General features: G+C 35.7%; 1 protein-coding gene across 1 annotated transcript; it reads left to right on the top strand.

The window, feature by feature from the left end:
- The first annotated feature begins 7,402 nt into the window (after positions 1 to 7,402).
- On the top strand, positions 7,403 to 8,335 carry LOC121501682 (olfactory receptor 2G3-like). The gene has a single exon (XM_041773985.1). The coding sequence runs from the start codon at positions 7,403 to 7,405 to the stop codon at positions 8,333 to 8,335; it is 933 nt and encodes a 310-aa protein (XP_041629919.1).
- Positions 8,336 to 12,685: the final 4,350 nt, after the last annotated feature.

Genomic DNA, 12,685 nt, shown 5'->3' on the forward strand with positions numbered 1-12,685 from the left:
AATGGGATTGCTTTCTTAATTTCCCTTTCAGATAGTTCATTGTTAGTGTATAGAAATGTAACTGATTTTTGTATATTGATTTTTTAACTTGGAGCTTTACTGAAAATTTTTCTTATTAGTTCTAACAAGTTTTTGATGGAGTCTTTGGGTCATATAGAGACCCGAGAGAGACAGTCAACATATCATCAATAGGATCCCATATGGTTTCAAAAAACCTCCAGAATTTTTATTAGGTCTTTGTGCTGACCATGGCCCTAGACAATGTACATATTAATGTGAGAAAACTTTAAGTGTTTTTCTTGTCACTTATGTACTACACAAACCTAGAAAAGTGGTTTCTTTTTCTGAACTTCATTCAGCAGAGTCCTCTCTGTTTCCTGGAGTTGTGAGGCTCAAATAAGAAAATATATGGTAACAGATATGTTCCATGTGTTGTTTTTCCTTCATGTGCTGGGTAGCTTCCATTACAATTCCTGAGTCAATGCACTCTGAGGGGATGACACCTGGTAAGGGTCTAATCTGGGAGTCTCCAGTTTAATCAAAGCAAAGTAGGACTGGACATTCCAAAAAATCTTGGATGTAGTACTTTTTACATTATTTTTACCCAACAGTTCTTAAAAGTTGAATATAGTAGGGAAAAAATTAGAAGTAAAAATATGGAACTCCCTAAAAGGTTGAATATTTTGGGCTTAGTTTTGTGTAAATCCACAAGCATATCTTTTTTTCCAGTAAAAATAGTGGAAAATCAGGCTTTAAGAGTTCACCTGGATAACTTTTAAAAATACCTATACCAGAGTCCTGTTGGCAAGGATTATGATTTAATTGATTCAGGATAGGTCTGGGCATTGATATTAAAACCAAACAAACTACAACAACCGTTCAAGATTTGAGAATTATCAGATGAAGAGATATCGTTATGTGGAAGCATGAATTGACTCAGCTGACTATACACCGGGAGGACTGAATTAATGTTAACTTTTTACTTCCTTCCTTTTATGTCTTCTTTCCTTGTTTTCTTCCTCTTTTTCTTCATTTCCTCCCTGTAGTTCCATAAAAAGGGAGTGATATAGTGATCTAGATATTTTAATGTTTGTTTGTTTGTTTGAGAGAGGAAGAGCACCGTGTGAGAGGAGGAGAGGGAGAGGGACAGAAAGAATCTTAAGCACATTCCATGCTCAGTGCAGAGCCCCACATGGGGCCTGATCTCCTGACCCTGAGATCATGACCCTGAGCTAAAATCAAGAGTCAAGTTATTGAGCCAGCCACCCAGGCACCTGATATTTTTATGTCCATTTTAAAGATGAATAAGATGAGGTGCAGGAAAATGAAGTGGTATGTTTGAGGTCACATCTAGGAAGTTCCCATGCTGGCTCTACCGTGCCCTTATAAATAGTTTGTGTATTGTTACTATGCAATAGGAGATGGTTCCAGAGTTTGCTGTGATCTGGGAGAAAGGAATGTAGGGTTCAAATTTGCTATGTGGATAGTTGAGAGTATACTAGCTTCATTATCATCTCTAAGTTCCAATAGATTCCAGGGAAATGACTCTGTGTTTGGTCTCTGAACTCTGCTTCTTAGGTTTTTCTCTTCTTGTGATGAATACACTCATATTCATGATTACCAGTATTAGACAATTCTGAAGGATGAGGACACCCAGGTCACTTGGAAGGGTCACTTTAACCATGGTACAAGGTCATATGCAGGGGAGGGAGAAGAGGCAGTGCAACCAACAAATGCCTCAACCAGGAATCCCTCAGAACAAATAATTAAGTTTTAATTACTGATCTGGGACATTATCCCTCAAGAATCTACAAAGTTCAGCCGAAGCTCCTAAAGTGAGAAAACTCAGATGACTTAGGGATTGCACTGTGTATGTATTCATTATCTTTATTTTTTGTCTATAAAAGGGCTGAGTTGGATCATAGTACTATCTCATTTGTGGTTATAATAAAAAAAGAGATTTATTTTTATCTCCATGGAATTAGATTTTTTGCTCATGGATATTACGTCTGCTGCCTTTTATGGGTTTTTGTGTACATGAGTATGTGGTGAGGACAGGTATTATTTCCATACATTGCTTTCACCTTAGGGTATGTTTTATCTGCTGTGCTTATGATTGCAATTGTCTACTGAGATGTAAAAAAATAGTAAAATAAAACTACCAGTTATTTAAACAAAATAATTTAGAATTAGGTAGACTAAAGTGCAAATTATGGTTCTGTTAAATACTCTGAGAAACCTGTATAGCTCCTCTGATCTTTAAAATATATTTTGGAGTTGTAAAAATGTTATTTATTATTAGCAAAGGATCTAAAAAGTCATATAATAGAGAATTTTAATATATAGCAGTTAGTGTTTTTTTTTTTTTTTTTTTGTGGATTTTTTTCTTTCTGATAGAGAAAGCTTATTTTGCCAGTGGGGTGGAGGGGTTTTCTGATTGCCTGTGCTGAATATCACAATTTGTTAACCTGTGTTATGATATTTGCCATCATGGCATTCTTACCCATGTGTGGAGTTTGCCTCCTCTCAGAGCATGGCCTCCCAGGAGTTCCTGCTTTCATAGTTTCCTCCTTCTCTTCCATGCTGCATCAAAAGTAAATCCCCCTTTTTGTTTAAAAGGCTTTGTGCAACTAATTCACAGTAAGTGGTAAATTATCAACTATAGTGCAATTTGTTAACACTGCAAGTTCTGCTTTTATAAAAAAAACGATCACTCCTTTTCTAGGATAATTTTCAAAAGTCAGTAATGGATTCATAGGAAAAATATTTAGAGTCTTCCTGGTAGCTTTTCCTAATGTTTTTCCTTAACGAGGTAGGAAACAGGATTATGATGCTATCTTTAGTCTTCTTAATTTTTAAAATTCTTAGTCCTTAAATTAATTTTTAACAATAAATATTTTTGATTGATGAACTGATAATGAATGAAAAGACATCACAAATTATGGCATTACGACACACACGTAGGGATTGTATGAGTTTGTGTAGGCTCTAAATGTTTCTACAGTGATGTTGTAAGTAACTTCCAATATAATTATGTCTTTCTGCTCTCAGAGTACAAGTATATTTAGAGCAAACTGAATAAACCTGAAGTTTATATAACATTGTGAGCTATAATTTCCTAAGTTCTCACTATGTATCAAATACTATGCTAAAACTGCTCGATGGACTTTCTGATGTAATCAATTAAATAATCTTTAATCTTAGGTACTAATATAGTTCCCACTTAATCTAGGCGATAAAGAGTCTTGGAAAAGTTTAGAAACTTACCCAACTGACCTAGCAGAGAGCTGGTGGAGATATAATTCATATTCAGGTTGATTTTTGTGCCTACATTAGGGTGCCTTGCAAACTTATCCTGGAAAAAGGAGGTATTACCAAAGACCAGAAATATCGTTGCTATATAGCAAATCTATTTACCAAACTTAATAAACAATTTAACTACAAGTTGGAGAAAACAGCGTATTCAGTTGTTTACAAATTATTTAGATTACAAAGATTAAAGGTTTAGCTTTTTAAAATCCTGAATTTATGAAGGAACATTAGAATTCTTTAGTTTTGTGTAAAATATATATTAGATTGTTTCCTGTGACTTGCAGGACAGAAAAAGGAGTCATTTTTCTGTGAATACATAAGATGCCTGATATGCTGTGTCTATATGATGCCAAAGTAACCTGAGCTTGTGTAAAATTTGTTAGCACACGTAGTACCTTCTTGGCATGAAGTGACATTAATCATTTCCCCTCTTCCCTGGCCACCCCCCACCCCCCGCCGAAACTGAATTAGATGGCTTTTTGAGCCATAGACAGTGCAGTTTAGAAAAAGAAGCGATTAGAGAGTAAATGATTTTGCAGGACCATATTCTTTGACTGAAATTATGGCTAGCATGAGGTTGAAATTATTTTTAATCTGAGTTTAAGACAAGAAAAAGAAGACATAGAATCAGCTTATCTGAGTTTTTATCAGTGCTTAACAGTGCTTATTATGTTCTAAGGAATGGGACAACAAAAATAAACATGACAGGATACTTAGAAAGCCAAAGTCAATTGAAGAGATAGACTCATAACTTTTCATTCACACACACACACACACACACACACACACACACACACACAAGTACAGTAATCGAGTATGTTCAAAGGATGGAAATGATTCAGCAGAAGGGATTCTGATTAATTCTGTCTGGATGAATTAGATTAGGGATAGTTTCTAATAGGATGCTTGCATGCTTACATTAAACAATTCGAACATTTAAATGATCACATATGAGTTTTCCAGGCAGATGGGTTGGAAGAGGCATATAGCAATGGTAGCTTTTGCCTTGTGAGGTAAGATGGAGAGTGTGCAGCTAACTAGGTGTTGGTTGCTTGATTGAAATGGCTGTATAGAATTTACAGGTAATTATAAACCATTGAGGGCTTTTTCAACTTGCATTTAATTTGGTGAATTTGCTTCCTATTGTGGGAGATACATTTATCTACAAAAGTGTCTTTATTCCTCTTATCCTTATAATGGATTTACAACTCTGTGTTCTGATAGGAACAGAAACAAATTTGTAACCTGGAAACTGACAACAGAATGGGTTCTAACTCACTTTCAGCAGCAGCAGCCATCAAGTTACTAAAAATGTTCTTTCAGGCAACCTTTTTATTTACAGGAACTAAGGGAATATCCTCCTTTATTGAGGCTTCGAAATATAGAGAGTGTTTAAATGTTGAATCAATATATTTACGTTCCTTTATGTGAACACAATTCTACACGTACATTCATGTCTTGAGGACCAAGACTATTGCATTTGTGGTTTTATTACTGTAGAAATAGCTATATATACACACATGCTGCAGGTGCTTGCATATAGCTTCAGTAATTCAGTGATTTAGGACAAGTTGTTTACTGTCTCAAAGACTTAGTCTCCCTGGCCTATAGGGGAGTGTGTGAGGAATGCCAATAATTTATGATCTGTTCACTTCATATCACATGGATCATAATGATAATAGTTAACATATATTGAGCCTTTACTATATATGTCTGACTCTGTTTTAGGTACTTTTCATGCATTATCTCATTTATCCTGTGTATCACTTCTGATGAAGCCACTCTGCCTGCCCTGTACAGATGAGGATGGTTGGGCACAGGTTAGTGTTGTGAATTGTGCAAAGTATGCCCTGCTGGCACGTAGTGGAACCAGACATGTCTTCTTGCTCTCCAGTGATGGATTCTGTGTATTTCACTACCAATGGTGTGATCTCCTGATTATATGCCACCTTGTCAACTGAAAAACTCATTGTGGATATCATTTATTGTCATTATAATCACTGCTAAAATCACCAAAACATTTCTTATTTGCAGCAGAACTTGGTTAGTGCTGTTTGAAGGGCTTGACGGGAGCTCTATATCCTTCTGTTCACTCCCTTTCCTGATGCTCCTAGAGAAAATAAGACTGTGACCTAACCTCTCCCCTCTCTTTCCAGGCCCATCACTCTTTTATCCCTGGACCGCAGATTGTCGATAATTTAATTGTATCATTTCACTGCATTATTAGATTTGGAAAATCCCTGATTAAATCAAAATATAAGATAACACCTTATTTTTTAAAAAATATTTTATTTATTTATTTAAGAGTTTAAGAGTTGGGGTGGGAAGGGGCAGGGGAAGAGGGAGAAGCAGACTCCCCACTGCATAGGGAGTCCTACAAGAGGCTCTGTCCCACAGCCCTGGGATCATGACCTGAGTCAAAGGCAGATACTTAACTAACTAAGCCACCCACGTACCCCATAAGAAAGCCCTCTAAAAGATATTACATGCAAATTGATGTTATTTGAGAAAGGATGTGTTGCATAAAGTAGTCTTTTTCATGACCTGCAACTATTTGGTTCTTTTTTTTTTTTTTTTTCAACTATTTGGTTCTTAAATGTCTTCCTGATAACATCCTCCATGCTGTCAAGGGATGGAACTGTTACCTTCATCACAACTTTCCACTGGATTATAAGCTCTGAGACTATTGAAAATGCTTGTTGTGTTTACTAGTATATACCCAGCATCTGGTACATACTAGATTATCATAAAGAGATTTTTGAAAGAAAGAAGACCAAAAAAAAAAAAAAAAAAAAAAAGGATGAACAAATGGGCAAATGAATGATTGGCAGCTTCCTCTGGCTGCTGTAATGGTGCCTACCTCTAGGACTCTTCCTTACCTTACATCAGTCTTCAGTCACTGCTTTTAATCTGCTCATGGCTGCAAGTCAGTTAACTGAACATGCTAACTCGGTGCATAAATAAATTTATTAAAGTAGACACAGGGAGGGGGCTAAGAGGTTCTCAATGAATAGACCTGGTAACTTTAACTTGTCTGGATTCTTTTTATTAATATTTCTCTGAAATAGTTTTTATTAGAGAAGCAAATTTTAGATAAATGTAGCTTCACTGTACATTAATAGAACTATTAATAATAGATGTTTTATATGCATTATTTCCTCCATGTAGACATTGTCCTAAATTCTTTATATACATTATTTATTTAATCTGCAAAAAATTTATCCCTATTAATCTAACAATTATTCCCATTTTATGTATGATGAAATTCTCCAAGACCCCACAGTATGGAAATGGTGAAGCTGGTGGAACGGGCCATTAGTGTGGCCTGCGACTGGTTTTGTTGTTGGTGTATGCAGTCTTTGTTCTTTAGGGTATCAGGATGTCCAAGCATGGGAAGATTGCATCACAGTGATAGAAAACAAGCACAGGCTGCTGTTCCTGCCTTTATTCTTAGGTTAGCACATGAAGTAATGCCTTTCATTAATTTTTAATTAATTTCTACATCATGCTGCTCAGTTGTTAGGGATGGAGCAAAGATATAATCTGATCTTTTTAAAGAGCTGAGCCATGAGTAGAGCTTTGAAGAATGAAGAATAAATAGGTTTTGGAAAGATTATGAATAGCCAAAAGAGCATATTCTTGGAGAAAAGTTAAGAATATCTGCTTAACTCAATTTGAATGTGAAATTACTTTTTTTAAAAAAGTTTTTATTTATTTATTCATCCGAGGTACCAAGAGAGAGGCAGAGACATAGGCACAGGGAGAAGCAGGCTCCTCTCAGGGAGCCCCATGAGGGATTCAATCCCAGAACCCCAGGATCACGCCCTGAGCCGGAAGCAGACACTCAACTGCTGAGCCACCCAGGCATCCCTGAATGTGAAATTCTTAATCTCATCAAGAGATCTCCAAAAGTAGAAGAAAGGCTTTCCATTTGTAGTACACCTCAGATACTCAAGATGCAATTTCAGATCAAGATTTCTCTTTGCTTTCTTACTTATGTCTTGACTTTCTGACACTGTGCTTATAGATATAGGACATTTGATGTTTGTCTTCAGGTGGATGGTTCTGTGAGAAGGAGATGGCCTGAAAAATGGATATGATAAAAACAAACTTCACTGTGACTGAGTTTGTGTTTTTGGGGCTGTCTTCTCAGCCAAAGATGCAGCTCATTCTTTTTATTATGTTCTTGTTCTTCTATTTATTAACAGTTGTGGGGAATATTATAATTATCACTATTATCCAGATAGAACCTCGTCTCCAAACCCCCATGTACTTCTTCCTTACTAATTTATCCTTTCTGGACATCTGCTACACATCCACCAATGTCCCACAAATGCTGTCCAACATGATGGGAAAAAAGACCATCCCCTTCTCTAGCTGTGCTACTCAGATGTACTTCTCCCTCTCCTTTGGAATGATTGAATGTGTTCTCCTTGGGGTCATGGCTTATGACAGATATGTAGCCATTTGTCATCCTCTCCATTATACTGTCATTATGAACCAAAACATCTGTATCCAATTGGCAGCCATTTCTTGGTCCAGTAGCTTCCTGAGTTCCATGGTTATCAATGTCCTCACCTTGAGTTTGCCCTACTGTGGGCCCAATGTCCTGAATCACTTTTTTTGTGAAGTTCCTTCTGTCTTGAGGTTAGCTTGCACTGACACCTCATTTACAGAGCTGGTTGTCTTTATCTTCAGTATCATCATTGTCTTCATCCCTTTTCTCCTCATTGTTGTTTCCTATGCCCGAATCCTTCTATCAGTTCTCAGGATAGGGTCAGCCTCCGGGAGGCACAAAGCACTGTCCACTTGTGCCTCCCATCTGACAGTGGTGGCCTTATTCTATGGAACTGCCATCTTCATGTACATGAGACCCCAGTCTAAGTCCTCCAGGGCTGGGGGAAAGATCATTGCAGTGTTCTACACTGTGATCACACCCATGCTCAACCCCTTGATCTACAGCCTAAGGAACCAGGATGTGAAAGGAGCTTTAAGGAGAGCTATTGCAAAATGGAGGACATGAGGGGTCTTAATGGGACCCTAAAGCTGTTAGTCTAAGATAATTGACTTCTGAATATTAAGTGAGACAATAAATAAGACCTTGTACAGTCAATGTTTCTCTTGCTATCCATAAGGACACATAAATCTAGCTGCAAACTCAGCAGGAAACATATCTGCCCCAAAGACAAAATGACGGCTTTAGTGTGTCAAAACAACTCCCTTCATTGCGTGACTATTTTCTTACTCCCTGAGAAATCTTGGTTCTCTAAAATCATAGACTATCTGAAATTAATGCTTGAAATTATGACTAAGGCGAAATATCTTATTACTCTCTGGAGGATGTAAAGCATCTTCATATAGAGAAACATTCTGAATTTTTAACTCAAAGAACTTCAGATAAAAGTTTCTGGATGTAACATTTCACATCTGTCTCAATTTTGTAGTTTACAAGGAAACAAGCTCTGCATCTATTTTGTGGTTGAGACCAATTTTGACCCCTTTGCAAATAGCCCTGCATTGTAACAAAATATTACTTCATTTAATTTTCATACAGCAATCAGACCATACAGTTATCTCAGGAGTAAGGAGTAAAGATTTATTCTTAGTAAAATATAAGTATTATGAAGGAGGGTGATATGACACAACTTACTTTTTGAAAGGTTTTCTGATTGCTGTGTAGAGAGAATATATATATATATATATATACTTAATATATATGTGTGTGTGTGTATTTATATATATATATGATCTCACAAATTTGTGGAAATGAATATTTCCTGTGTTTTGAAGCTTTTCACCAATGGTATCTTTAAAAAGAATTACTTTTTTGAATTAAAAGAATAGAAAAAATAATTTAGCATTATTATACTTAATAAGCTTAAATATGGCCTTGATTAATATGTTATTAAGTTAGATACCTTATTTCTAAATTTTTCTCACTTGCTGTTTTACAATTTAAAATAAAAAGAGTGTAACTCACTTTCACAGATATTCAACAACTAAAATGCAACTATTTCTTCCACCTAAATATGAAGGACATATGCAATCAGTAAGTGAAGCATCTCTGATGAAATAGGTAAAGAGGAGTTTAAAATTGATTTAAAAAGTAAAAAGCAAAATCACTAACCAGATAGTCAAATTCACTACATAGTGGGGTGCTTTTCTTGCATATTTTCCTTGATAAAGGAATGACTTTATACATCATATATTTACTTAATATGTGAATGAGGATTAGAAACACATACTTCTTTTTTTTTAAGATTTTATTTATTTATTCACAAGAGACAGACAGAGAGAGAGAGAGAGAGAGAGAGAGAGAGAGAAGGCAGACACAGGCAGAGGGAGAAGCAGGTTCCATGCAGGGAGTCTGATGTGGGACTCGATCCTGGGACTCCAGGATCACACCCTGGGCTGAAGGCAGGCTCTAAACTGCTGAGCCACCCAGGGGTCCCTGAAACACATACTTCTAATCAACTTTCTTCTGGACAATTTAAAGTGAAAAGTAACATTTAAAATTCTCTCAGATATTATCAAATAAACACATATTTAGTTGGCTATTTGTGATTTAGAAACATTAAATTAGTTTTGAAAAAGGGGGATGAAATGCCTGAAGTTACAACAAATGGAAAGTTTATTTTTTGATTCACAAAAATTACTAATCTATCTTACCTTTCAGCTCTATAAATGAGTGAACTAGTTAAAAATGCAGAAAAAATTGCAAAACCATTCTTACAGGGAAGACACATAGCCAGAACATGTAAATAAATGGAAATGAACATTTTTCTGTGTCTTTTTCTAAGAATATTTATTTAGACCAGTTACTTGACTTAATCAGTTCATTATGACTAGTTTGTTTTCATCAGTAACTTGGAGTTGAGTGAATGAAGAGTAGTAATGCAATACCCTATCTTAGCACCCAGCTAGAATTAAAAAAAATGTTTATTTAAATTAAATTCAGTTAACCTATACTGTATTACTAGTTTCAGAGGTAGAATTCAGTGATTCATCAGTTGCATATAACACCCACTGCTCATCATATCACATGTCCTCCTTAATGCCTATCACCCAGATACCCCATCTTCCTTCCCCCCACCCCCAGTAACCCTCCATTTGCTTCCCATCCAACTAGACCTTTTCAAGCAAGCTTTATTCTTTTCCTTGGCTTACTTCTTTTGACAGAAAAGGAAAATGTAACACTTAAAGACATCTAACTGATAATTCTGTGTACTATATGTTACAATCATTGCTAGAACAAATAATTTTAAGATTAACACAGATAATGTGAACTCAGCAATTATTGGTCCTTCACAACATCAAGTGTCTTATTGAATTATTTCCTTCCTACATTTCTTTGGGATCACAGTAACGAGATAGCAGCATATCTAGGAAATGTACTAACTTTGTTCATATTGAAATAAAACTAAAGCCTAGAGTAAACAAAATATTAGAAAATGAACTGCTGCCATGAGCTACATTCTCTCAGTGCTTGATTAATCAATATTATTGTGCAGTATAAGAGACTATATTTGGAATGAGGAAAATGAAGTTATAATTTCAGGTTTTAATTTAGCTATATTAATATGAAGAAATCATTTCATTTTTTTAAACCTCACTTTTTTCATTTACAAAATAAGATTGTTGGATTAGATCATCTTTAAGTATCAATAAATCTTGTCTCTATCTACATCTAGCTACTTCTGTCCTCTCTGGAATAGATTTATTATAAACTTATTATTGAGTTTATATATCATAAATCTGTCAGAATTTCTTCTGAAATATTTTTATTGTTTCACTTTTTTGATTTGATTGATTTATTTTAAGAATAATGCGAGGTTGAAAGGTTTTAATGTTGTCACTTCAGGTATACAGAATATAATGCACTTTATTGTCATAGATCATGTTACCAGGTTTCTCAATGAGTTATCTTTCCCCTTGAAATGAAAAACATTAATTCCAGTCAATAAGTATGAGGATTGTAAAATACTGAATGGGAAGAAAGTCATGGTGAAACTAATTATTCCTCTTCAATACTATTCTTTAAGTATGATCTGAAAGTTCACTTATTTCTTTGATATTATTTCCTATTTTGCCTCTTTCCCTTGCTTCTTCAGGTTATAGTGACTAGTCCAGCCCATGTGATTTTGCAAAGATTCAGCTCACTGTGGTCATAGGCAAATGTGAACCTTTCAACAGATGCTTCACAATACAATCCTGCATAAATCCCTAATAATCAATCTAATCAAATCATAACACTGAATATAGCTGCAAACCAGATGTTTATTCAGGTTCCCCAGTTCTGATTATGCCTGTCATTTTCTTTAAGGCTGCACATTTTTCTATTTTATGGAACACCAGGTTAAGAATTAGAAAAATTTGTTTCAATCCCAGCTCTAGACTTATAAACCAAGAGCACATTCGCATGTCATTTAAACTTTCATAACTCTGGTTTCATCATCTTAAAATATAGGACCAATAATTTTGTCCTATGAATTTCAAGATCTTATGTGTATTTTTGGTAGGTTTCCTGAGGCTCTGAGTTGGGACTAGGTTCTGGTAGTTCTCTAGTCCAGGAAGGCATGGTTATTCATTTGTTCAATGAGCATTTGTTACTCACTTATGATATGCCAGGACTTAAGGCCAAAAAAAAAATGAGACTGTCTTTATGTTTCACAGTCTACCAAGGAAGTTTTTATATTAAAGGAGTATGTACCTAGCACAGAGGAAAGTTACCATGCATTAAGCCCCAAAGTGCTTAAATAAACTACTTACGTTTTTCTTATATTTCAATATCTAAACTAGGACATTTTTAAGAGTGAGAAGTAGCAGTACTGATACCTACTCCAAGATAATAGGCAAAAACAAAACTGCCTTTCACAGGAGGGATAACTGGCCACATTTAGACTATCTTTCATTATCATTGCAACTTCATAAGTAGGTATTAGTGGTGCCATTTTGCAGATTAGAAGGGGTGAGTCCAGGAATAATTTACAGAAGTGATGATTGATTTGTGACATAAAACTATATTTTCTAGGTGGATTAGTGGCCTTTGAGGCATAGGACTGTCATTAGCAAAAGTATACAAAGGGAGAGATTTCACAATATCCTTGAGTTCAATGTGATTTGAACTTCTTCTGGGAGGTGGGATGTGGAAGGAGATGGCTAAGATGCAGCCAAAAATGTAGATCTTCAGATGTCATGTGTGGATGCCATTCACAGTGTTGATTTTATCATGGACCCTTACTCCAGCAACCTATTCTTCTCATTAACACTCAGTCAAACAGAGTTAAACACACAGATCCCAGTACAGCTGCTTCCAGAGCCCTCATGTGGCTGCACGTTTTCACAGGGCATATAGCTGTTAGAAGCAGTCTAG

Source organism: Vulpes lagopus, chromosome 11 (genome assembly GCF_018345385.1).
Source record: "Vulpes lagopus strain Blue_001 chromosome 11, ASM1834538v1, whole genome shotgun sequence".
NCBI lineage: Eukaryota > Metazoa > Chordata > Mammalia > Carnivora > Canidae > Vulpes > Vulpes lagopus.